Raw genomic sequence first — 27968 nt, 5'->3', positions numbered from 1 at the left:
CGTCAGAAAATATATATTTTTTTATGTTTTAAAATTTGTAACAATTTTCTGACGTTGGAGTATTTAACACGTCAGAATTTTCTGACGTGTTAAAACTAACACGTCAGAAAATTCTGACGTGGTACTATTCACACGTCAGAAAAAAAATTCCTGACGTAGTAAAATTCCAACGTCAGAAAATTAATGACGTGGCAACAATATATGTACTGTAGCCACGATAGAAAATCCTATTTTTTTTGTAGTGACACCAACAATAGTTTTCTCTCCATCTCCCTCTCTCTCTCTCTCTCTCTCTCTCTCTCTATGCCATAAAAAAGTTGTCAAAGAATTAAGTATATACGTACGGACAATATATCATTATCAATGGCTCGTACCAACAGCGATCGTCGCGAGACGGTGATCGACAGTTCACTTCACCGGCGGGCTTGAGTTTGCGAGCCTTACTTACACGGTGACGAAGAAGAAGAAGATTGAAAAGAAATGGCGGAAGCAAGAAGCCCTCGTGGAGAATCCAGTTGCTGCTCGACCATCTCATAATCCTGGCGCGTGGGCAGCTCATGTATCAAGGATCGCCCAAAGATGTCACCCGCCATTTGTCGCGGATGGGGCGGAAAGTCCCCAAGGGAGAGAACTCAATAGAGCACTTGATCGATGTAATACAGGAGTATGATCAATCTGAACTTGGCGTCGAGGTACTAACTGAATTTGCATGTACCGGTTTGAAGCCGCCGGCATTGGCAGAGGAGGATCTATCACTATCGGTTTCAACTATCGCACCGTCGCCTACTCCGTCGTGTCTCGGCAGTCATCCCGCGGAAGGGAGTCTAGAGAAGGGAAAGTCCAAAAAGCCACAAACTAATGCTTATGACGATTATGATCACAGTTTGAGAAGCCCTTATAATTCAAGGTCATTGGCTAGTAGCGACCATGGAGTCATGCAATTACTGAGGCTTACACCTTCCCGGACAAGTCAAAAAGGGCCAATCTCAATGAGGTAAAGAACACGACTTCTAAATTTAGGGATGGCAATTTTACTATTAGGATTTTGTATACTCATATTCATGTCAATCTCGAGTCAACTCGCTACATGTCAGGTCAAACAGGTCATTCTTTTATGGGTTAGATACCTTATTTACCCATGTGGTTTAATTTATTTATTTTTTAAACTCTAAGATTTACTTTTTATCACAGGAAGTCTCTCTAGTTTGCCTAAAGACGGAGATGATTCCTCCGCAAAAATTAGACAAAATTTTGACAGAAAGACCATCCCCGTCTTTAGGCAAACCAGAGGGACCTTCTTCGATAAAAAGTAAACTCTAAGGGTCAAAAAATAAAGAAATTAAACCGCAGGAGTGAATAAAGTATTTAACCCTTCTTTTATTTGATTTAGTTTTTAAATCACGGGTTCAATCGGACCAATTTATTAAATGTGTTATACGGATCAAATCAACCCAATACGACCTGTTTATTAAACGGGTCATATCATGTCATTTGCTTATATAAATGAGTCGTATCAAAAACTTATTCAAAGTTCACGAGTCTAATCCGTTTACCTAAACATTTCCCTTAACGGATTGGTTGACCTTACAAGCCAACCCAGTTTGCGAGCCCAATATTTTTCATATTTTACCATATTCAAATTCTTCTTTGATTACATTTGCTCTCTCTCTCTCTCTCTCTCTCTTTGTGACATATATGTATATGGTGTGAAGCAGTTTATCCCCCGGCATTTATGAATACTCGAGCGAAATCCTACCAAGGTCTCCGGCACCTCATAGCAGTGACTACATCGTCAATGAAAATGACTATCTCACCCCTGATAATGCTCCGAAGAACTCCATGGCGCACAAGCATCTGGGCCCGAAGTTTGTGAATTCATTCTTCTCCGAGACTCTCATACTCATGCGCCGGAACTTCAAGAACATTCATCGCACGCCGGAGCTTTTCCTCTCAAGACTTGTCGTCCTCACCATAATGGGTTTCATGATGGCCACCATGTTCATCAAACCCAAACAAGACTCGCAAGGAATCACAAACCGCATCAGCTTCTTCATCTTCACCGTCTGCCTCTTCTTCTTCTCTTCAAACGACGCCGTCCCAGCCTTCATCCAAGAGTGCTTAATTTTTGTCCGGGAGTCTTCCCATAACGCCTACAGAGCCTCGTCGTACACCATCGCCGGTTTCGTCACTTACCTTCCTTTTCTTGCCCTTCAGGCCGCCGTCTACGCCGCCATTGTCTGGAAAGCTCTGGAGCCCCGAGGCCCGTTCTTATATTTCTTGATCGTTCTCTACGTTTCCCTTCTTTCAACAAACTCGTTTGTGGTGTTCGTCAGCTCGGTGGTGCCGAACTATATATTGGGTTATGCGGCGGTGATTGCTTTCATCGCCCTCTTCTTCCTGTTCTGCGGCTACTTCTTGAATAGCCACGACATTCCCAAGTACTAGAAATGGATGAACACGATTTCCACAATGACGTATCCGTATGAAGGGCTGTTGATGAACCAATATTCGACAAATCATACTTTTGGAATCAACCCCGCCGACGGCTCCAACATAACAGGGTTCCAAATTTTGAAAAGCCTTGAAATCGATCCCGGCGCCAGGAAATCGAAGAAGTGGGAATTAGTGCTCATGATGTTGGGTTGGCCGGGCTGTTCTATATAGGATTTTGTTTTACGTGATTCTACGCTTTGGGTCCAAGAACCAGAGGAAGTAGAAGAAGATGTAATTGATATTTGCTTAATTTGGAAGCATATTGTTGTAATTGTCTTTCCAAAACTCAACTGTTTAATATGTTTCTTCTTTTTCATATTATCTCTGGTTGTGTTTGTAAATTGCGAGGATTTATTGTTGAATGTAACATCAGTGACTCTGGAGATCAAAAACCAAAATTTGTTGCAAATTGTCCTACTTTTCTATTGATATCAATGAAATGGTGCCCGATTTTGAAGGCAAAAAAATCTTGATGCAGCATGATTTAGTGGGCTGCAGCGAAGAACATCAATAAGCAGCGAATATATATTTCTAGATCTTGAAACTATCAAGTAATCAAAGAAATCTTTTTAAAACAATGGATACTATATAAGGTTTAAGGAAAAAACACGAAACTCAACTCTGAGTATTTTTATTCATCAAAATCAATAATAAACAACAACTTATTTTCTATGGAGGTTATAAGCATATATTTATAGCATCAAACCCAAAACCTAATAAAATATGACATAAATACCTTCTAAACCCTAAACCTAATAAAATAACGAAATAAAGACTCTCAAAACCCTAACCCTAACCCTAATAAAACAACATAAAGTCGGCTAGAAAATAATAAAATGCAAAAAAATCACATAAGCCTCCTGTGTGCGCTCGAGCATAGTTACAGGTGCGATCAAGCACAGGTGGGTGCTCGATCGTGCGCCCAATCGCAAGATTGAGCGCAGTTCCAAGGGATGTGCGAACGGGATCTGATCTACATCAAATCTGAAGATGGAATTTTGGGTCTGATCAAAAGAGTAATTATATTCTTGACATTCATTTAACATACTTATTTAATTTGTATGTCAACGACTGAAAAAGAAAGAAAGTGTTAACTGCATAAAATATGTCATATCAACTAATGTAAAACGAGTGTGAAGAATATTCATCATTACTCTACACATCTTTGTGCCTCTTGCACACTTGAAATTCCTTATCTCAAAAGCATGTTTAATATGTGTTTATGATTGTTAAGTGTGCTTGCTTACTGGCTAGATGAGAGTACCGAGCTTTATAAATGATTTTAATAAGCTTCAATTGTAATTTAACTGATTCTCCAAAAAAAAAAAAAAAAATTGTAATTTAACTAATCAAATTTAAAGTGATAATATATAACTCAAATGTAATTAGCGGAGCCAGCTTAATTAGTTTCATTATTATCACCATTACTAACAAAAATTAATAGCAGAAAGAAAACAAAACTTAATTAGATTAGAGTGAAAAATGTTGTGCATGACTTTACTTATTCGATAATATACCACAATTAACAAAATCGAAAAATAAATAAAAATAAAAAATAAGATCGAATAAAGGCCGATGCAAAAGTTTTTGGCCTTTATGTTGTAAAGGAGTAGTGACAAATTTTGATGCTTTGAATATGCCAATGACTTGTTGTAACTAGGGGTGTAAACGAGCCGAGCTTGAGCGAGCTTCCCTTGTTCAAGCTTGGCTCGTTTAAATTTTACTCGAGCCCGAGCTCGAGTCGAGCTCAAGGGCGAGCCAAAAAAATCGAGCTCGAGCTAATAATAAGTCGAGCCGAGCCAGCTCGCGAGCTGGCTCTTTTATTTAATGTTTTTGTTTTAAAATTTTTTTTTTAACTTCAAATACTCTTAAACGGCTTAAGAAGTTAGTTTGCATATGAGTATTTGCTTAGCCTGGCTAGTCCAGTATGGAGCCTGAGTCAATACAGCAAGGCATTTGGTTTCAAAAAGAGAGGATATGCATCCTTTTATAGATAAGCAAACTTGGAGATTGATGTTTTCTTAACAATGTGGGACAAGTTAACAGGTTGCATTCAGACTGCATTGGGACAATGCCCCTACAAAAAAATATTTTTTTAACGTCTCTCTCTCAATCCCCCTCGCCAGTCACAACGGATCTTCCACTTGAACTCTCATTTCCCACTCTCTCACTCTCACTCACCAGACATGTAGTGATAGTGTTCGGGTCTGTTTGATTCATCAATAGTTTATGCCTTTCGCAATCTCCCTCAATAGTTTCTGCTTGATTCTTCTTCCTTTTGTTTGGATCTACTCTAATTGAATCAAGGTTTTTTTAATGATTGCTCTCTCTCTCTTTCATCACGAAGGGTCTAGAATTTTTCATTTTCTAACGCTTAAATATAAATGCAATTTTAAGGTTTTAATAATTATGAGATTTATAATTAATTATCTATTACTTAGTTTATATATATACACACTCGAGCTTATACGAGCTGTTCACGAGCTTAGCCGAGTCGAGCCGAGCTTGCTTCGTTTAATATTCGAGCCATGATTTGTGTTCATGAAGTGCTTCATTTAATATTCGAGCCGAGCTTATGCGAGCCGAGCCCGAACTTGCTCGCGAGACGCTTCGCTCACTTAACAGCACTTGTAAGCATCAATTTGCTTGTTGCTGTTGGGGCAGGCCCAGTTTTATTAAACAATACATATATTCTTTTGAGAAATGATATCTTCACACAACAAAATGTTTCTTTCGTACTACCCACTCTCCGAATACATGTAGAAATTAATTGACAAAGACCACCCAACCCATGTACTCACAAAAAAAATAAATAATAAATAAATAAATAAAAAGACCACCTAACCCAACCCACGACTTGATTTTGTTTTTCATTATATATATATTAAAAGGAAAAATGAAAAAAAGAAAATTACCCCAATGACCTTTTAGCTTCTTCTTATTGGATGTTCATTCGCAAAGGCATCTTTACTTAGGGTATGTTTGAAATTGAGTTTGAGGGATTTAAAAGTATTTTTAACGCTCAAAAAATTTGTTTGAAGAAAAAAGTATTCATTTGGTAAAAAATTTAAAAGCACTTTTAAGGGTTCAAAAAGCTTAAAAATGACCAAAACGCATTTTTGACAAAAGCTTAAAAATAAAGCCTTTACCCATAAACTCTTTTTAACTTAAAAATTTTATTTCTCAAACGCAATCTCAAACAGACTCTTAATCTACATGATTTTACTTGTTTGGCAATGTTTAGTATTATGAGCTGACCAAAATGCCCTTGATTGTGTCTTGTATGACTGAAAACACACAAGGACATCACCGTCAACTTTCTTTTTCAAATAAATGAGATGGTACCATAACAAATACAACCCAAAACAGTATAAAAAAAAACACACACACACGGGCTGTCAAAAAATGGAGGCCTCAAAACATTTGCAAATGAGATGTTTTTCACTAGCGTTCCTTGGTCAAGTTTGTCGAGTTTATCTTCTAAAATTTTGAACTATTCATTTAAAATGAACGGCTCATATTGAAGTTGTTTCACCCCATACAATACCATAAGTTTTGTAGCCATAAAAAGACCATATATATGATATCTCATTACAAAAATTTCCACATTTAACGACATTTAAATAGTGACGTTTTTAGAAAACACCACTAAAATACGATTTTTTTACTGTTTAAACATCACTATTTATAATGAACAATGTTACTATTCATGCGCGAATGGCGAAGGATTTAACTTTGCACAATGGGATTATCGATACGTAAAGGATTCAACTTGTAGCCAATAATATTAATACTTTACTGTGCTTTTAAAATCACCTTTTGCATTTTAAAAACGATATATTTTCTGAGCTTTCTAATGCTTGGTTCGGGATTTTGGTGGCACATAACATATTGGCTAGGTTGGGGATTCATACATTCTATACAAGGAAAAAGACAAACATAAAAAAAGATTACATGTACACAACTCAATTTGTAAAATATCCGTAGGATATATAATATGCATGACAGTTGGTTGAAAACAATTTTTGAGAGTCCAATGGATTTTTAAACAAAATTACCGAATTATCAATATATCAAGATAATTTTGTACCTTTTTTTGTTTAGTAAATTGAAGAGGGAGACTTAAAAAACAATATATTTAGTCATAACTGCCCCAAAACCTACTTCAAAAGTAACATTCTTAAATTCATCACCCCCTGAACTATATTAAATAGATGTATTAATTAATTATAAAGATTCTTGTACGTTAACGTTGACGCGGCAATATATCCAAATGTAATTATTAGTAAGACTTGCTTCATAAGCAAGAGAGTGACTCACTGATCTTAATTAATTCCCCTTTTTACTGAAAATTACAACTATTTCTAAACCATTAATATATGTCAAAAAATATATATATCTATTGATTTAATTAGAGAAGCCAAACCCATTTCCATCAAGTTTCAAGCATGGTAAACAGACAAAGAGAGGGACGAAGGTGGACCGATGAAGGTTGCTCCACCTAATTATTTTAAAACAAATTAGTTAAATAGAGTCATGACCCCAACCAACAAAAGAAAGCAACAATTATAATATCTCAAATTAAATTAATTAAACAATTACAGTGATAATCAAATTTGAATTATTCTAAATCAAGCTCTTTCATCATCTTCCTAGCTCCCCCCTATTCTCCAATGATTCCAACATTTGAAGTCAAACCCCCCATGTTGTTCTTTAGTAACCTTCTTGTGATGCTCTTTTGTCTTGGCAGCTCTAGATGATGATGCTTCTTTTGTAAAGAGCTTTCTTTGTGTACGTTAGAATGTTGTCTTCTCTGTGAGTTATAGGAATTCTTCATGGATTTCCAAAAGATTTTGTTGGTGGTTAGTGGAAGTTGAAAACTTATTCAGTTGGTCTGGACATGAGCTTGATGATCCAATGGGGAAGCTTCCATACAATATAAGATGATGATGGAGGGATCGGATAATTGGATTTTGAGACTGCAGGTTGAGTGGTTTTTCCTTTGCTTCTTCATACTTGTTCGATCAACTTGTGGACAAGAAGGTTAGTATATGTATTTGTATACATTTTTCTTTATTAGATCATCAATGGTATGATAATGAGTACTAATTTGTTGAGAAGGTTTAATATTTTTATTAGATCATCCAGTTTTGATATAATTAAATACCTTAAGATCTGGGTTAAGAATCTATGTTGAGAGGGAAAATGATCCATCTCTTACTAATAATTAAGCTATACAAAAGTTCATATATATATAACATTTTGCAAGTCAAACTAATTAACTGCAAAAATTGTGACACTTAAAATCATTTTGAAGAGATTAACAACTGAATTAAGGATTATGCAAAGTCATGAGCTCAAGGTAATTGGCTAAATCCATGTGATAATGATTTTGATTATTATAAAGGCAGATTCACTAGGCAAAGATGGGGAACTACTTTTAGAAGAAATCTACTTGCATATTTCAGTTGTGTCTAAGATGGAGCATCTTAACACGCTGCATGCCCTAAACCACCCTGCCCTCATCACCAACCAGGGGATCTCCTCCATCATTTCCTACACACGATCTTCATTTTTTCAGTTTCCTCTAAACGGGAAGTTAGGAAAGTTAACAAAAGTGTTAATTTCTATGCTCCATCACCATATGGCAAAATGAACCGTCTTCATTTTCACGTCTCACCAGCTCCGCCTGTCTATCCTCATCGACAAGGAGAAGGATCACCCTAGATCTTTGCTTGTTCTTTGCTTGCTTTCCAAAAAAAAAAAAAAAGGAAAAAAAAAAAGATGATCTAAACAAAGACGAGTTACAATATTTGACCTGAAGTGATTTTTGTTAAAATTGCTTTTATGTGCTAATTCATGCATGCTAACCTAAAAATACAAATAATTAAATCTTTCTAATGTAATTTCATGCAGAATTTGTGAGCTTAGCATGCTGTGCTGATTCAAACTTCACGGACCAAAACACCACTATAAATTGGAAACCAGATGATAGCTGGTTCCCTAACAGAGCAGGTTGCCTATATGAAGTGAAAGAAGCACTGAGCAAACATGAGGACTATGGTAGAGCCCGAATATTCGACATAGATTCAGGGAAGAGATGTTATAGATTAACAATTACTAAGGAGCAAGATTATCTAGTAAGGGGTACATTTCTTTTTGGTGATTCACTGAGGACAACTTTGGACACTTCCTTTGATGTTTTGGTCGGTGTTACCGGAATAAGCCAAGTAAACTCGTCGGAGGACTCAGAAGTGGAGGGGATTTTTAGAGCTACTAAGGACCATATAGACTTCTGCTTAGAGAAGGTGCAGGGAGATCCTTACATTTCAAAACTTGAACTAAGGCCTCTGCAAAATTTGAACTATCTGCTGGGCTTTCCTTCTACAACTGTTCTTAAAAGCATTTGTAGAATTGATGTGGGGAACACAGAAGGGAACATCAGGTATGCTTCTACTCTCTTTGAAGCCAATATATAAATAAAAATGAGAAAATGGATCATCTTAAATGGCTCTGATATAATACGAGCAAGAGTAAAAAGATAAACAATAATGTTAGAAATCACACTTTTACCCTTTTTCTTTCTTTAAAGATTGTAACTTGGTTGGAGTATTAGAGAATTATTCGAGTAGAAAAATCATGGGTATTATTGTCCTAATAAGTTGTCAAATATTGAATAGAAAGATTTAAGGATTTAGAACAACTTTTTGATAAGTTGAACAAATACTGAATGGAAAAATCAAAGGATTGATTCTATGATTTCCTTCATTAATTAATTAAAACACTTTCCATATATGTATGATATTGTCTTATATCTTAAACCTGACACAAGAACCCACATAAATGGCCATCTTCATCTCTTCCTCCTCATAATCTTGTTTAAGGGAGCCAGTTTTTGTCCTTGCCTCCTAATATAAAAGGCAACTCACATTTCTTTATGCTTATTTATATATTGTTATTATATTGTGGTAGCACATGGCGAGCAATGCACCTAAGAATAGTTGACAAAGCAAACAAAAGTCTGATAGAGATCGATCAATTTTGCTCTACAGTAACTATCAGAGAAATTTTGAGGCTTATTTGTCTAAACAAGTCTTTGACAGTCCAGTCACCTATTCGGGCAGATATCCCAATAGAGCCATGAGATTCTCATTTGCTAACGATTCGGACAGTTGAGAATCCAAATACCAAAAAGTTACAAATCACCCTCAAATTCGCTTTAATTGAAGAAACACCTAAGCAAATGCTCAGCTCACATGCCCATGTTTGACATTTGCAAAATCTCAGGTACCCATTGGACAAAAGCGACAGAATATGGAAACCAGATACAAATTCAATGGCCAATGGATCAATACTCTCTGCCAACCTTTCCAACTACAGTGCTAACAAAGTGACACCACCTCTAGATGTCCTTCAAACAGCTCTATACCATTCTGAGCTATTGGAGTTCCAAGAATCCCTCGACCAAAGGGACTATGAGTACCGTGTGTTTCTCTACTTCTTTGAGCTCAATGGGACTTCTAGACCTGGGGATAGGGTGTTTGATATTTACATTAACAATGAGAAAGTAAAGGGAAATTTTGATATATTGGCAAATGGGTCCAAGTACAAAGAGGTTGTTATGGATGTTAGAGCTAATGGGTCTCTTGATTTGAGCTTGATCAAGGCCTTTGGGTCTCTGTTTGGGCCCATTTGCAATGCCTATGAGATCTTGCAGGTGCAAGAGATCAATCAAAGCTATGGTAAGTTCGATTTACAGGTGCAGCAGACTGACGAAAAAGATGGTGAGTTCAATTTGATACATTTTATGCTTTGTTCTTTTGTGGGGATTGGACAGTCATAAAAGCTATTGTCTTTCTTCAGTGGAAGTGGCTTGGAGGGTGAGGAATGAGTTGTTGGTGTCTAACCAAGCGAATGAAGTGTTGGAGAGTTGGTCTGGAGACCCATGTCTTCCAAATCCCTGGAAGGGTTTGGCTTGTGCGCTCTCTAATGGTTCAGCTATCATCACCAGTCTGTAAGTTCTTCTGTTCTTAAAAAAAATTTAAAAAAATTAAAAATTAAAAAAAAAAAAAAGGTTCTTCTGTTCTTTTTATTCTTCTTCCCAGATGGGGTATTCAATTCCATGTGCTTCTGTTCAATATCACACTTTCTTCCAGGAATCTTTCTTCAACGAACCTTCAAGGGTCAATCCCTCACAACATCACTCAACTGGCCAACATAGAAACACTGTATGTTTCACACTGCTGTCTTCTATTGAGTTGCTAGTGTCGTTTTGTCTTGAGCAGCTTGGACTATGATTTTTTAAATATATTGATGTAATTTTTTTAAGATATGTAGGAATCTGAGCTCCAATCATTTCAATGGCAGTATCCCAGAGTTTCCTTATTCCTCCATGTTGATATCAGTGTAATTTACCCTTCTTTTTAATTACTAGATTCTAGATGGTATAATGAGTAACTTCCATAGAAGTACTGCACATGGGAAATATCATGTTTCTTTTGTTGATTGATTTACGATGACCAACAGGGATATCAGCCACAATTATCTTGCGGGGTCACTTCCAGAATCTCTAATCTCACTGCCACATTTGCAATCATTGTAAGTTTTAAACCGAAGGCCTTCCTGTTTAAAATAAGGAAGCCCTTCATTTTTTTCCATTAAAAATGCTTGCCAAATCTAGTTGTATTTCTTCTCCCTTGGCCTGATTGATTAAAACTATGTGCTTGCTCCAGATATTTCGGCTGCAATCAGTATCTAGACAAAGAACGTCAATCCAGCTTCAACAGCACAATACGTACAGAGTATGAATTCTGTTACCTATGAACTGGAACAATTATGTTTATAAGAAACAGAAAAATCAAGATTCTGAGATGTTAAATCTATTTCTCAGCAATGGAAGATGTGATTCAAATGAATCAACACATTCGCCACTACGCGTCGGTGTCATCGCCACTGTTGCATGTGGATCATTCCTATTTACCGTTACAGTCGGAATCATTTTTGTTTGTGTTTATAGACGAAAATCAATGTCTGGAGGAAGATTTGATGGGAAAGGACTCCAAATGACTAATAGTGAGTGTGCTGATCTTTTCTCCGCTAATTGATATCTGAAATCTTGTTGGAAGCATATACATGAAGGCATGAAAAAGGGTCTACTGCATATATGAAAATCTTATCCTCTAAATAATACATAAATGAAAGCCTTATCCTCTTTGTATGAATCATGGAGGCATGGGCATGGATGAGAATAACAAAATCCCATCTAACACCCAAGCAGATGACTAGAAACTAATAGATTCATACTATGTTTACATTGTTCACTCAAGAGTATAGATAATAGAAAATGTCACTCAGGCAAGCACATAATTTAGGTTGTCCACCTAGTTGAGCTCAGTTTCAACTGTTGTGGATGATGTTTTTTTCTCACAAAAAAATGATTCTCCTAAAATATGCAGATGTACTTATCATTCGATCCAGCAAAGAAGATGTCAGTATAAAGTCGATAACTATTGAGAGGTTTACTCTAGAATACATAGAGACAGTCACCGAGAACTACAAAACCTTGATAGGTGAAGGAGGCTTTGGGTCTGTTTACCGTGGTATTCTACCTGATGGCCGGGAAGTGGCCGTAAAGGTTCGGTCAGCAACATCAACTCAGGGGACTCGGGAATTCGACAATGAGGTAAGAAATATGGATCCAACCGAATCTTCAATTATGACTTCTTCTTAGTTTTTTGGTCAAATTATGAATTTACTCTTGATAATGTTTTGACAGGTACAGCTGCTTTCACAAATTCGGCATGAGAACCTGGTGCCTCTTCTTGGTCACTGCTCACAAAATGACCAACAAATTCTTGTTTATCCTTTTATGTCTAATGGCTCTCTACAAGATCGCCTCTATGGTATATATCACATCATTCGTTCTTCTGGCTAGTATCAATACATACATTAATGTCTAATCACCAGTTTCTTCACAGGGGAATCAGCAAAAAGAAAAACTCTGGACTGGCCAACCAGACTTTCTATTGCCCTTGGTGCTGCTAGAGGCAAGTAAAATGGGTTATTCAGTTTTTATTGTTTTCTTGTTCTAAATTACGAGAAAGTAAAGGGAAGATGCAAAGGAAATCTTAATGTTCGGAAAAGCCATGGAAAACTAGATCACAAGATTTGCTACATGCTGCTATATCTACACTACCTATTCTGAACTACCAATCCATTATGTCTGTGGAAAGTGTAGTCTATCATAGATGACAATGAAATTTCTGATTTACTGACTACTAAAAATTGCTTCAGTTGATTGTCTTTTGTTTAGTTGTTTTGGTTGTTCCACCTCTTTTTAATTTTCTCTGCTTTTTTTTCCCCTAATACCAGCATGTTTGAATGAGTGTTTTTCGTTATTCAGGTTTGATGTCTCTTCACACGTTTACTGAGGGATGCATAATACATAGGGATGTGAAATCAAGCAATATACTTTTGGATCATAGCATGTCCGCCAAGGTTGCAGACTTTGGTTTCTCAAAATATGCTCCTCAGGAAGGAGACAGTTGTGCTTCTTTGGAAGTGAGAGGGACAGCTGGTTACCTAGATCCAGAGTAACTCTCAATGTTTCTTAGGCCTGTTCTGATTTGAAATATTCAAACGTCTTTCTGTCACTTTTAGCAACAGATTTGGTTTTACTTAATCTTTTTCATAAATTTATGCATATAGAGGTTCTTTTAGAATCATAAGTAGATTGTAACTGCCCAAGAATCCAAAGTTTTTCCATCTAACTTTTTTGATAAGTAATAATGCATTAAGAGCGCAGAGGGGCGCAACCCTAGTACACAGGAAGTATACAAGAGAGCGACTAAAAGTTTTTCCATCTAACTTGAAGTTGGTTTTATGTATAAGAGAGTGCAACTATAACCATATGAAATTTAACCACGGCAGTGTGCTTTTAATCTATCATTCAGGTACTATTCTACGCAGCGCTTATCTGATAAAAGTGATGTCTTCAGCTTTGGTGTGGTTTTACTTGAAATTGTAACTGGTCGGGAGCCTCTCAACATACATAGACCACGCAACGAATGGAGCTTGGTTGAATGGGTATGGTCCAATTTCATGTTCTCTAGCTTCTAAGAATTTGATATTATAATCCTGCTCTTTTAGGTGTCACATGAATCAATGACTTGCGACGCATTAAATCATCAATTATTTCAAAAGCTTAAGCTAATAGGAAATGATAAAATTTAATCAATTAATTAATATGTTATTCCCATGACGTGTGGACTCAAACTCTCCATCAATAAGTAAAGCTCAACATGTGGAACAACAATTACCTAAAGATCAGTAACTGCATGGAGTTTCTACTACACATGTAACCCCTAAGATCAAAAATATCCTAGTGAGGACTAAATCTAATAGTGGAACAACTTTGCATGCAGGCCAAACCCTATATTAGAGACTCAAAGATTGATGAAATCGTGGATCCTAGCATCAAGGGTGGGTACCTTGCAGAGGCAATGTGGAGAGTAGTGGAGGTGGCTTTGACATGTATTGAGCCTTATGCTGCTTATCGACCATCCATGGTTGACATACTCCGGGAGCTTGACGAAGCTTTGATTATAGAAACCAATGCATCTGAATACATGAGGTCCATAGACAGCATGGGAACTTCCTCTAATCGCTTCTCTATCGTCATGGAAAAAAAGATTGCTGTCACCTCCTCATCATCTCCATCGGAGCCGTCACCTCTTATGCCACAATGCCCGTCTCCTCCACAGCCAAGATAGTAAAATGGGTGAATGTGATGTTTCATCAATATGTGAAAGATGGAACTTCTTTTTTCTTCTTTCCCTTTTTCAGTTAGGAATTGACAAGTGAATGATGATGGTTCTAGGCACATAGTATGCTAAAGATAAAAGAGAAGTTCTATTCGACACTACTACTCTTTTTGAGATTATGTATCTTGCAGTTTATTCAATTTTCTTTAGGTTATAAAATTCCGGGCATTCAATTTATGCCAAAATGCTATTGAACCATATACTATGGGCAATGTATTGCATCATTTTCCCTTTACAACTTGGAATTCAAAATAACTTGCCAAAATCAAATGTGTGCTCATCTTGGGACTTGGGAATTGAGAAAACTCTTTTTATGAGACATTATATGAAATGTGATTTACAAAAGAATCTATATGTACATATGCATACATGCATATACGAGATAAGGGGGGTCGTCCACAGCTGTTTATTGAGCTGGTGGATGAGGTTAGGCATCAGATGCTCCACAGAGAAAATACCCTCTTAGAAATTAAAAGTAATCCACAAAATTGTGACAAGTTGAAATTGCAATTTGCATTATCCATGACCATTAACGAGAGTGTTTTGTGAAGGAAGAGTTTTATCCCTTAACTAGGCGGCCATGTTTACAAAAATGATGCAGACATATAGGCTTTTCAGCAACTTGTCATCATGAAGGTTGTTGGTAAACTTTAATTAGATGAATCAGACTCATCAATAATCTGCATGCGTGAAACTTGATGGCTCATAACAAAGGAATTTAAAACCAAGTTCAAGGGGCCCTTAAATCTAAGTCGGAAGTAGATCAAATTAGCTATAGCTTCCCATACAAGAAAATTCCATTAGCAATGAAATGATCCATGAACAAAAGGTGGGACACAAGAAGCCCAAATGACGGATACAGTTTAGATGACAAGATTAGGGGCGTGCAAAAAACCATACCCTCGACTTCCTCCAACCCGGGTGGGTGGCTTCGGACTAGAGTCCGGCCTGAAGTTGGAAGCCTTTAACCCATTTCCAACAAAAGTCGGGTTGGGAGTTGGGGATTGGGAGTTGGAAATTGTAAAAGATTCCAATTAATTATGACCCGACCTAACTATTAAATTTGATTTTAAAAAATTACAAAATGGCGTCGTTTTGTACATAAGCTTTGAAATCATATATTTTATAAGAATAAAACGGCTTCAATTTGGTGGGGATATATATTCCTCCCATTCTCATCAGACGAAACCCTATCCCGCACTCGCAGCCCCTTCACTCAATCTCTAGTCTTTTGAATCTTCTATTCTCATTAGCCAACACCCTTCAACATCTCCTTCTCCATCTCGGAATCTCCATTGTCATTCACCCCTCGCCATCTCCATTCTCCACCACTATGTAAATTGTAAAAATAATTGAATTTTTTATTTTTTGTAGCGTCATAAAATCTTACATGAAATTTTACCTAACTCCATAAATGAGATGTTTGAAATATGTATGAGCGGAGATGGATGTTTGTTGTACCAACCATTCTTGTTAGATCACCCCTCACCTTTGTAGGTTCCAAAACTCTTCGTCGAATGAAGAGTTCATTGTTTTCAACTAAGAAATCTTTGTCTTCAAAGACAAAGAACAAAGAACATATCTTCATTTTCGAAAAGAGAAATACTACACAGACTCGCACTCCTAAACTCCCAAGTGCACATTCCTTGACGTGGTAGTGAAAATCACTATTGAATTTTGGATACAATGGTGATTTTCATTACCACGTTAAGGAGTGTGTGTAGAATTGCTCACTGGATAGATGGTTTCTAACACTTCTGCCCAACTCTGCTTCCAACATTTCAGAGGCAGGGCGGAAAACTTTTTCATTAGAGGTTTTCCAACTCTTCTGACTCTGGTGTAAGCAGAAAGCAGAAAAGTTGTTTCCGACTCTGACAGAACCGTTGCACAGCCCTAGACAAGGTGACACTACTTACAGACAAGAAGAGAGAATAAATTGGCAATACCAAAAGGAATGCCAACTGCCACTTATTACCATTCCTAATTGTGCAAATACCAGAAGAACCAGGCATATAATGAATAACTTGTGAAAAAGCAATCGGTAGAAAAGCAAGTTTCATGACAAATAAGAGCATGGTTGATAACTGCAACAGTATATTTCCTTTTCTCTTTTTTCTTTTTTTCGTTTATGGATAAGTTACAAACGAACCATTAGATTTCGAACCTGCAATCTCACCTTCCATCCTATTCTTATAAGGGGAGGAGGTGTTAGTCGAATTAGAACTCAGAGGTACAATGCCTAAACGACTTGACTTACATATCAATCTATTTTGCTATCAACATTTATCCACATGTTAGTGATCTCAGGATAAATTTGCACCACTGACAGATTCTAAAAATGAATTGAAGATCCTAAACATATAATATACTCTATTCAAAGTCTATATATATATATATGCACAAAGCAGCTAGATCACAAGCACAAAATTTCTACTACCTCAACCACGGATCATGTTATATAACCACGAAAACAGCCGAATACTTTAGTTTCAAACAGTGACACAAAGTAAGAAATCTATCCACGTTCACAACACAAACAAGATTATGCTTACAGAGAAGCCGTATTGCAACAACAACAACGTGTTCCAAACATCATGTGGCGAAAAGAGACGGGTTGGCTGTGGCAGTACCCACTTGGACTTCAAGGAGTTCTAGACGCCGCTCGAGCGTGTCAAGCTTCTCATTTAATGATGCCAATTTGCTCTTCGTTGTAGCCTCTGAAACAACAAAGAAGCATACTAAGTGAAAATTGTACAACACCACGAATCCACCCAAAAACTGAAACTTTGGTTAGAGTAAAAGTTACAAAATGGGTTGTGGGCATTCATTACATGGTGATGGGGTTATAATTCCCATATATTGATGCAAGTAAATCACACCCAATTCAGCAAATTGAGTAGCAAAGAAAGAAAAGAAAGCATTTTACTAGGAGCTATTACGACTAAGGAAAGGTAGAGGGAGACAACAGAAATGGGTACCGAATTGGACAAGGAAATCGAAGAGGCGGCGAACATTGAGGGAAATGTGAGAGATGAACTCTCGGTTCTCCCAATCCGCTTGCACCGCTATCCCGACGTTAACCGCGTTTGTGATCCCTCCAGCCCTTGCCATTCGTTTTTGGCTCTTCTTCTCCTTGAGAGGCGCACGGAGAGAGTTGCTGCTATGGATTGGCTAATGGGTCCGAGATCTAGCAGAGGAAAGTGAATGGGTTTCAATTTCTAAGGAGAAAAATGCAAATATACAAGCAAGAGAATACGTGGGATGGTAGATATATGTATGTTTCTGCGGTTGGGTTGTTAGTTTGACTTGCTTTTCCTCTAAAGATCTTCAAAGGCAAGCATGCCAAGGACTCATAATTAACTCCAAATTTTCCAGGGCTGGGCCTCCCCAACTACCAGTAACTGTAGTGACACTGTTAATTATGACTGCTATGTTTCAAGCTTTTTTTTTTTTTTAATTGAGTAATATATGAATATTATATAATTAGAATGACGTGATATTTAAAATTAGTTTTTTTTTTTAATTGCAAATATTGATTTAATAATTAAAGTTACATCTCTTTTAAGATATTTTCGGTTATTAAATAATTCTCTATTCATAAGGCCACGTCGAACCTTATAAAATAGCTCAATGTATATAGAAATATCACCTCAACTTAACAAGTAGAAAAAAAAATAATAATAATAAAGCACATACAAAAACAAGACAAAAGAAAAATAATAAATAATAATAATTTCTTAAAAAAAGAAAAAAGCAAAAGAGGAATGGAGGCTAACCCTCCGTTATCCCATCCAGTCACATTGTTGTTGGCAAAAGGGACATGATAGGTCGCCTCATACATCCACGATGAGGAGCGGCCACCTATCAAGCCACAGAGGGCGTGGGTGGGTCACCTTACCCATCCACGTTGCTATTGGCGAGGCGAAGTTACTCACGCTCTCCATAGGTAAGTGAGTCGCTCAAACCACCAATAAAGGGAGGTGAAATCGCCTTATCACGTTGTTCTTCATTGGTAAAAGATATGGATTGTCTCACCCACCAACGAAAGAGGGGATAAGGTTGCCCGACCACCCTATAATTCAATTGGCGAAGAAAGTAGGTCACAACCCACCCAACACCGCACATAGGGTGTAAGCGAGTTTCCTCTTTCATTAGTAAGCTACCCACCCACCTTCTTTCCCCCACCCCCTTTCTTTTTTCTTTTTTTCTTTTTTTTTTAATTGCCATGTTTTAAGTTAAAGTGGCATTTTTGTAGACATGGATCCATTTTATTGGGTCTGATATGACCTGTGTATCATTTTCTTGATAGATATCTTTAGATCTTAATATCATTTCAATCATTTAAATTCAATGATTCAAATTTTATCACCTTATTGAGACGTAATAAATTAAAAACAATAAGATAGTTTAACATATGCTAAACATGACAAAATATAAATTATTTGATTGAAAGGAAATTAGTTCATACCTTAAATTTTCTGCCACAATTTAGAGGATCTTAATACATTAGTCATATTAATGCAATCCATAATATTTATTCCATTTTACATATTTCTCCATATAAGAAAATAGACCTCCACTCAACATTCATCAATTTAATATTATGTCATGTTGCACTTTTTGAGCAAATACAAAAAAACTGACCATGGGGCCACATAAATAATAAGAAATATTCCCCAAAATGCACCCCCCCAGAAAAAAACCCATGACCATGACCTTTAACCAAGAGATCTGAATAGGCAATTCATTTTTTGGCATTTATTGCATAAAATTACTTGCATGTGCTTTTACAATCAAGGTCACCCCAACTGAGAAATGTTTGCTTCAAATCTTATTCTGGGCTCTTTTTCCATTAGGGTTGGAGAAGTAAGATTGACTTGATTAGCCAGCCCAGAAGTAAACAGGCCTGCATATCCTTTATGATGTGATGAATGTTATGCAGAGGCTGGGACCTGTAATAGTCCATTGTGCCTCAGCAGTGGCTCTGGTGAAGGTTGGCGCCCACGGAATTCCACAAATACCTGGATGCAACAAAGTTCTATGTTATCGCCATCAGATAAAGACATGTTTTTAAATGTACATTCAACTAGAATGGTTGGTTATTAAATTATGTTGCAATTAATGAAGAAAACAAAAGGTTATATATATTCTAACCTCTAGCGGTGGCTTGCCACCTCCAAGAGCGAGGATGGTCTCTCGGAACTTGTGCCCTGTTTCTACCACAGCCTGTTGCAAGACATTATAAGCACTCTTTATGTAAAATGTGGTAATAATAAGCAGACTTCTTTACAATGTCAGGGAACTCTGACTGTTAATTGTTAAAAAGAGAAAGAACCAAGGGCAAATGCATCAAATTTTTCATAACAAATAGGGCCAACAATTTTTGACATAATTTGCGAATCTAATACAAAATTAGCAGGTTAAAGTTAATGGGTCTGACCCGTTTAATTATATGAATTGAGTTAGAGTTGACCTATTTAGTCTTATACTCATACCTCGAAACAATTCAAACCCGACATTTAGGGTTGGACAATTTTTTACACGATTCGTGAACCCGACACGAAATTAACAAGTTATGATTAAGGGGTCTACATGTTTAATTAAATAGACCGAGTTAGGATAGACCTATCTAGTCTTATATTCATGATTCGACTCGACACGACCTAAACCCAATACACAAACATGAATTGTCACCCATATGTTAACAAACCTTCAAAAGCTTTTTGTTTAAGTATTTAATCTCCAGAATTCTAATACATCACCATATACTGTATACATGAAGGCTGATAACCCAACAAGAAACTTTAATTTGGCATGTTTGTCCCGGACTTCTATGTGGATTCCCCCCATATACCATGGCCTCGCTACGACCTAATCTACCACCCTTAAATTGTAGCAAATTATCATAACTTCATATTCCATGACCAATTTGTGCAGATTCCGAAAAACAATGGACAATGTTTACCGAGTCTTCGGTGAGGTGCCCCACTGCACCATTAGTTAAACATGACACTACCAATATAGAGATCAATCGGGTGCAATATGGAGACGTAATCCAATTTAGAAACTATATTCCATATGCATAATTGAAAGTATAAGAAATGATAAATCAAGGTAAGTTGCAAGAATATAAAATGCCATTTTTTGACATACATTGCTGTCATCTAGTCCAGCATCTTCAAATGCAGAGAATGCATCTGCTGACAACACCTCAGCCCACTGCCAAATGCAGAAATATGCTTTCAGAATAAAGTCTAATGGAGGAAAAAAGGGTAAAACAGGAGAGCAGTAAAGAGCATCCCAACAAATGACACTATGAGAGATAATTATGTATACTACAGGAATAGAACATACCTTGTAGCTGTAGTATCCAGCAGCATATCCACCTGAATCACAAAATTTTTTATACGGAAAAATATCACAAGGTAAGGCTGCAGCTAAATAAGTAGAAATGATGCTGAGAAAGTCGGTAAATCTGACAGGGAGAGGAAACCTGCAAATATATGGCTGAAACCACAAAGGAACCTGTCTTCTGGGAGCGGAGGGATCACTTGCGTCCTTTCAGAAACCCTCCTATCAACATCATAGATGGTTTCCAACCCACCAGGTACGTACCTCGAATGCAGCTCCAAATCTACACTAGCAAACCTTATCTGAAAAATTACAATAAAATGCAAAGACCTTAGAAAGCCAGTCATCTATATGAATATCATAAAGATTTTAGTTTAGTTCCCTTGGAACCATAAGCGTCACACATTAAAATAGAATCACACAAAGAGTAACAAAGATTCATAATTCTAACTTCCTTGAGGAAACAAAAATGAAACATTAAAATCAAGACATACCAAGAGAAACAGGAATAAATTTTGTTTTGAAGTAAAAAAAAAAAAAAAAAATCTTGGGAAAAGAAGTATTGGGAAAAAAGAAGAATAATAATAATCACAAGGATATGTTAACATGACACTCCATGTCCAACCTTAAATATTTCCACTGATACAATTATTATTATTATTATTTTGATAACGGGACAATATATCAACAACAGAAATTCATTATTAGCTATCAACTACATTAATCTACCTGCCATTGATTCTATCAGCATCAGAGTCAAAATCCCTTGATGACCTGAGATCAACCCTTTTCTAATGCCAATTCAAGCCCCATGCTTCATCATATGTCCTTTAAAATTGCATGTTAAGTTAAGAACACTTAGAAAAGAGGTGGTGACCACAGTGACAGAGCACCTTGAAACCGCACCAAACACACCAAAATATATAACTATTTGGATTCTGTTATCTTTCATCACATATACATATACGTGGAATAAATGTTAATATCACCCTCTGCCAATCTCATATGTTATAACTTTTATGTTTAGGAATACCCAGTCTAATAAATAAAAAAAGATGGATTAATTGGAGTGATAAGGGGGAAACTTTTGCTTGACAGTTGAGCTAATAGACATTGCGCTTCCATATGAAAAGGCCAGGCTTGCATATTATGCAGCAATACTCTCAAATTTCATGTAAGAGCACATTCTAAAGATTTCTAATGGCTTTAACGAGCTTCTTTCTCAATGGTTCTTATTCCACATTTACTCACATCTCACCTCTGTAAGACTTGTATGCTAACATTATGACAACATGGTCTTTCCTAAGTTACAGAAAGCTCAGATAGGTTAGGTATGCAGAACCAGAACTAGAACGTGGTATGCCACTTATCACAGCATGTGAACTGAAATGAAAACCCAATACTAAATTCACACTGGTAGTACAAAAGAATATACGAAAAATGAATGGAAACAGAGAACATGGAAGGAAAAAATAACACCAACAAAATGCACTGACCTGACGGAGACTTAGTGAGCCAGCACGAAAAGTCCTAGCTGCAAGAAGCTTCAAATATACTTCTTCAGGGAGACTCTCCCCAGTTTCATAATGCTTTGCAATGCTCATCAAAGTATCCCTAAAGATCCATCGAAAAATAAATGATTAGATAATTATAATGCATTGAAATGCTTGTAACCTGTATATTGTTACATGAATACTAGTATAATAGAGAAAAACATGGGGTCCCCATTTGGGTCCTTGTACTACAAATTTATCACCATATGGGAAAAAGGTAAAAAATATGAGATCATTTTCAATTCCCAGTAAGGTCCAACACCACCCCCCACCCTCAAAAAAAACCAACAAAAAGAAAAGATGCATTATGGGTAAGAACCAAGCACCTGCATTGTACATGTCACGTACCCTTAACAGATAACACGCAACATGGTAGTTTAATTAAGTACGATATAGAAATGGAATTGTTTCACTATGGATCAGAGATCCCTCATTATACTGAGCACAGATGAAAAGATCATAAAATTTGATGTCCCAAAGTTAGGATCTATGAAGACATAATTACCTATGGTAACACCAGTTTTCCATGAACTGAGAAGGTAATTCAACGGCATCCCACTCAATCCCCCTAATACCGGAAACTAGACCCTCATCCTGTTTGGTCAGCATATGCTGAAGTGCATGACCAAATTCATGGAAGACCGTCTCAACCTGCAAAAAGGCCATTAACAAATCTGACAACAAATAATAAATAAAACTGCAGAACCCTAAGTATTTATCCAGAATTTTCCAAGATCGTTTTTTTTTACATGGATAATCATTGCATTAAAAGTCAGTGAATTACATGGAAATGGGAACATATCCTCGGTGGTATTACATTGAAATACTACATACAAAGCCAAAATCATGGAAAGAAGGGCAAAAATGGTAAGACATGTTTGCACTTTGATTCTGTAATGGCACTACGGGCAAGCCCAGAACTGCTCATAGATATAGGTATTTGTCTAGGCCTCACCCAAACAGAAGTTCTATGTTTTTCTTTTATATCAGAAGCTAAATGATTTTCTAAACCAACCATCTGGTCATATCATTCTGAGAAATTTGAGATAGAGTAAGCAAGCCATCAACCAGATGAATGGACCCCAACCCTTAATTCTTAACTAAATGGTTGAGTAACTCAAATGTACCAACTCCAATTTAGCCATTGGATATAAGACTGAACTGGACCATGTTCTTTAAAAATTACTGCTTTTAAATCATCACATTCTCAGGACAAAGCTGTGAAACACATCAAATTTATACATTTTCGTACATTCTGACAAATAGACTCTCTAGGCTCGCCCCCTTGACTCTGCCTTAACACAAGCATAACAGGCTGCTGAGTCCTCTGGTGCCATTCTGTGTCATCTTAGGAGCTACAATTATAGATAATAAGCTAAAAGCCAATTTAACAGAGTTTACCTCACGGAATGTCATGAGGCTTGGTTTGTTCCCAACTGGTGGTGATTGATTGCACACCATGTGGGCAATAGGCAACCTTGCAGAGGCACCATCACGTGACAACACACGACTTCGACCAACAACCTCATCCATCCATGCACCTCCCCTTTTCTCAGATGGTCGAGAATATGGATCAAAATAGAAGTACGCAATAGGACTACCAGAGGAATCATTGACGCGGTAGAATCTAACATCTTTGTTCCAAACCTAACAATAACAACCATATATTAAAGGGATGTGAAATTAATGGTCTAAGTTACAGAAACCAAAGCACAACATGATGAAGCAACTTAAAGTGGACCATGAAGGAACTACAATATAATACCGGAGCTAGACCATCAGCTGGCTTAATATCAATTCCAAACAGTGTCTTTGCAAGGTCAAAAAGGCCATCCATAACCTTAGGCAAGGAGAAAAATGGACGCAGTTCTTCCTGTAGAATATAAAAGCAGAAGACACTTAAGTTTCTCCAAGCAAAGTAACAAGCTAGATAGAATTGGGCAACATTTAAAGTAATACTCCTTCAAGTGCACACACACACACACACACACACACACACAAACACACAGATATGCACATATACAAAATACACCTACAATTTTTCAACTATAGAGAGTATTTCTAAGAAATGGCTGACAGGCATAACATAGACAAATATCCTTATCTCCATTCAGAATGAGACTGGTACAATAGCAAAATCAAAGAGACAGGAGACAATTATATAACAAACTGTCTGGAAAGTGGAAGCTGAACTGTCTACTGATCTCAAACAGACATGGGATTAGAAATGCACAAGTATACGGACACATGCATACATCGTGCACACACAGAATATAGATTGACCTCATTGATGTCAAACTTTGACTCACGAAGCCTCTCACTCCAAAAGTTGATGTCCCAATGGTTCAAATCATCAGCTTCTAGTGCACCCTGACTCTTGGAGAATTTTTTTACGTCATCCATATCTACAAGGATCAAGTGTACAATCCAGGCCTCAGGCATTTCCAGCATAAAAAGGTATTCTTAGAACAACAGTCGCATTAAGAATGAAAGTTTAGGCATTGTTTTCAGAAGCGATTACAGACATATAAAACATACAAATCTTGGGTAAACAAAAGCATCTTCTTTTGAGATCAAAATACCACTACAACTAAAATTGTAACTTTACATAAAGTGATCCATTTACAACTATGAAGAAACTGCAGACACTGCACTACCTTGAACCGCAGCATTCCAGGAAGCACTGCGAAGTTTTTCTAGCAGCTCTTCTGCTTTTTCAACAGTAGCCATTTTGGATGCCATGCTTACCTGATAAAATATATTTCAGCAAGTCTACCATAGGAAAGTAATGTTAAACATAATAGGACATACCTCAGCATAATTATTGTAATTGAGAAGCTTAGCCTTTTCCGACCTAAGCTTCAAAATCTGGTCAATTATTGCTGCATTATCCAAATCACCACTCGAGGCTCGAGTTACATAAGCACGGTAGACTTCCTCACGCAAAGATCGGTTTCGAGCATGTTGCATAACAGACATAAAACTTGGAGCATCCAAAGTTATTATCCAAGGCCCATTCTCAGCAGTAGCATTTTCATGACCCTGGTGAGATAGATAGAGATGCATGAGTAATGCTAGCCAGATAAATGCCGATTGCAGCAAGCCTGAGGAAAAAAAAAACAGATATTAAATAACCAAAGTAAAATGGATTTCAACAAAGAATACCTTAGACACTGCCGTTTGTGCTGCTAATCCAAGAGCAGTAGCAGGCAACCCTTCAATTTCTTTTTTATCCATAATTAATTTTTCAAACTTCTTTGTGGCATCCAAAACATTCTCCTCAAATTTTTGAGATATTCTTTCCAATTCCTGCAAATGAAGTCAATGAAAAGAAGTCAAGGTGAAAAGAAGTAATGGTCAAGCCAAGTGACAATCTAAACTAAAATGACAGGAATCATCATCACCGCTCTTGTTTGGTCCAAGTTAACAATTTTGACATCCATTGCTACCAAATTATAGATAGAGGAAGAAGCATTATCTTTTAAAAAGAAATAAGAGATTCTTTGTTACGAGCACACATAAAAGATTCTGCTATATACCCAACAAAGGCCATGGCGTACATTAGCATATCATTGTAGCCAAAGGCCTACATTATTCACAAGTAAAAGCTCCTATTATCAATAACAGATACATGAATTTATTGTAAATGGAAAACAAAGCTCTGAGAAAGGTAGAAATCAAAGAAACAATCAAGATTCTTCAGCAGGCATTATGACCCTTTCCTATCATCAGTTTGGAGACAATAACCATACCCTCATTTTTTGATGAGAGAAATAGTCAGCATCATGTGCATTTATGCATACTACAGCATAAGATTCCAAGCAAACTGACCACTTGATGCAACAATTGACTAAATGGAGAAATAGCCTTAAAGCATACCTGCTGAATTTTGTTAAATTGGTCTCTTTTATCATCTTCAAGAGAAACACCATTAAGAATCGCTTCCTTTATCTGGGCTGCATGCAAAGTAAAGAAGTTATTGTGGAGAATCAGACAATGCAAGACCAATCCAAAACATGTAAAAATTAATTAATTAAATTAAGGGTAGCAATTATACTCTAGATGATATAGTTTCAACAAACTAGGTTATCCAAATAAAAGCATCTTAAAAAAAAATCATAAGTAGTGGCAATCAAGTTTACAATAACAAATGTAGATGTGTACTTCAGCTAAACTGAACATAAAGTAAAGATATGTACTACAGATAAATGTAATCAAGTAGCAATCCTATTTCATCTTAACTGAAGACACATAGCACCCTTGACAGAAAAACTCCTGCAAGCAGTGCTTTTTATTTTTTTATTTTTTATTTTTATTTTTTTTATGGCCAGGTAAAGTGCTCTAACCTTATAAAAGATTAGAACCAAGAAGAGTAGGAAAAAAAAGGTAAAGAAGTTATGAGCACAAATTCAACAAATGAAGAGAACAGAATCAGAAACCCTCTCTGCTAAAGATGATATAAGATATTTGAGATACTCACATTCCACAATACGTTTACGAGCATCACTCAGTGATGACCAATCAGGAGATTCTTGAATAGCTTTAAACGCATTGTAAATAGGTTTACTTTGTCCCAGCCTCAACTCAAACTTAACCTTCTCTGGCTGCAAACCACAATTAACCCACATGAGCATTGAGCACTAACTAAAGAGTATAACAGCGAAAAAGAAGGCACAAACTAATGGACCTGAGACACATCCAATCAAGTTCAAAGTGTTTAATCTGTGAAGAGTGCTAACAAGTTCCTGGCTCAGCCACCCTAAAGCTAAGGATACTATACTGAATTAAGTCAATAGACCAACATCATGTAATTTTGGATCCTTTCAAAATACAGGAACGTAACAAATTTCGGGCAGTCACCCACGAACTGAAGGAGAAATTGATCTTGAAAAATTGACCACTGCCTTTTAATGATAATTTTGAAGTTGAAATTAAGAAATAAAAATCCAAATTTTTTACGTCTAAAATGGCACTGCAGGCATAAATATAGACAAAAATATATATACCTGAACTTCTTCGATGGCAGAACGAAGCTCAGGAGAATCCTTGACAGACTTGAGATGATTAACAATCCCCCAGGCAACAGTCAACTGGTCTACAATCTTCTCCAGTGGCTCCACCAACTTCGGCCATGACGGCTCCACCGTGCGCTCCAATTCCACCAAATCACCATCCTACAAAACCCATTATCAAAACCAAACAAAATTCAATGCCCAGTCACCAAAACACAACAAAATGATTAAAAACCCAACCAAACAAAAAAAAACACGACATACGAGGTTCTTCAACAGAGCACGGATCCCGGGGCGAACGTGTTTGGCTTCGACGACATCGAAGGGTGGAAAGTCAAAGTTTCGCATAAGAGGGTTGGCTTCGATGGCCTCGTCCACAGCAGTAGCAGCCGCCATTGATGGAGCAGAGAGCGAAGAGCGGTAGCGAGAGAGTGAAGGGGCTCTAGAGGTAGACTTATGGAGCGTGTGGAGGCAGAAAGAGAACGAAGAGGACCAGAGGGGACAGGGATACGATTTGGGGAATTGCTTGGGAGATAAAAGGGAACGTGGAGCGCGCTTCAGGAGTGGGTGGATTGCGCAGGTGAAAGAGATGCGCGTAGCCATTAACACGTTGGCTATAAGAAGGATTCCGAGTACCCTGTTTGGCACCATCATCATAATCTTCATTTTATCTTTTTTTTTTTTCTTTGTTTCCCATGTTTTCTGTCTAGGAATAGATCATATCGCACGGTTGGATT

General features: G+C 37.0%; 3 protein-coding genes and 1 pseudogene across 3 annotated transcripts; 2 read left to right on the top strand and 2 right to left on the bottom strand.

Moving 5' to 3' along the window:
* Positions 1-2716, top strand: part of LOC132168483 (ABC transporter G family member STR2-like) — a 3685-nt pseudogene extending 969 nt beyond the window's left edge.
* A 4720-nt stretch (positions 2717-7436) lies between these two features.
* Positions 7437-14456, top strand: LOC132172529 (nodulation receptor kinase-like). Its single transcript, XM_059584044.1, has 15 exons — positions 7437-7536; positions 8410-8938; positions 9781-10277; positions 10357-10507; positions 10650-10721; positions 10831-10899; positions 11020-11091; positions 11226-11294; positions 11384-11565; positions 11949-12175; positions 12269-12395; positions 12471-12539; positions 12896-13085; positions 13446-13578; positions 13917-14456. Exons 1-15 carry the CDS (start codon positions 7437-7439, stop codon positions 14262-14264), a joined length of 2835 nt encoding a protein of 944 aa, XP_059440027.1. The 3' UTR covers positions 14265-14456.
* Positions 14457-16699: 2243 nt separating this feature from the next.
* Positions 16700-17697, bottom strand: LOC132168848 (protein BRICK 1). Its single transcript, XM_059579909.1, has 2 exons — positions 17294-17697; positions 16700-17032 (listed from the first exon to the last, which is right to left on the bottom strand). The coding sequence occupies exons 1-2, from the start codon at positions 17424-17426 to the stop codon at positions 16908-16910; spliced, it is 258 nt and encodes an 85-aa protein (XP_059435892.1). The 5' UTR covers positions 17427-17697; the 3' UTR covers positions 16700-16907.
* A 1181-nt stretch (positions 17698-18878) lies between these two features.
* Positions 18879-27923, bottom strand: LOC132168847 (probable cytosolic oligopeptidase A). Its single transcript, XM_059579908.1, has 17 exons — positions 27496-27923; positions 27226-27393; positions 26700-26823; positions 26099-26175; positions 25385-25528; positions 25031-25261; positions 24877-24967; positions 24503-24624; positions 23985-24092; positions 23621-23866; positions 22725-22870; positions 22163-22280; positions 20809-20968; positions 20670-20701; positions 20469-20534; positions 19470-19541; positions 18879-19336 (listed from the first exon to the last, which is right to left on the bottom strand). Exons 1-17 carry the CDS (start codon positions 27895-27897, stop codon positions 19250-19252), a joined length of 2394 nt encoding a protein of 797 aa, XP_059435891.1. The 5' UTR covers positions 27898-27923; the 3' UTR covers positions 18879-19249.
* Between the last annotated feature and the right edge of the window lie 45 nt (positions 27924-27968).

The sequence above is a fragment of the Corylus avellana genome, chromosome ca2, assembly GCF_901000735.1.
Source record: "Corylus avellana chromosome ca2, CavTom2PMs-1.0".
Lineage (NCBI taxonomy): Eukaryota > Viridiplantae > Streptophyta > Magnoliopsida > Fagales > Betulaceae > Corylus > Corylus avellana.
The sequence above is the reverse complement of the archived record's forward strand: the minus strand, read 5'-3'. Positions and strand labels throughout refer to the sequence as shown.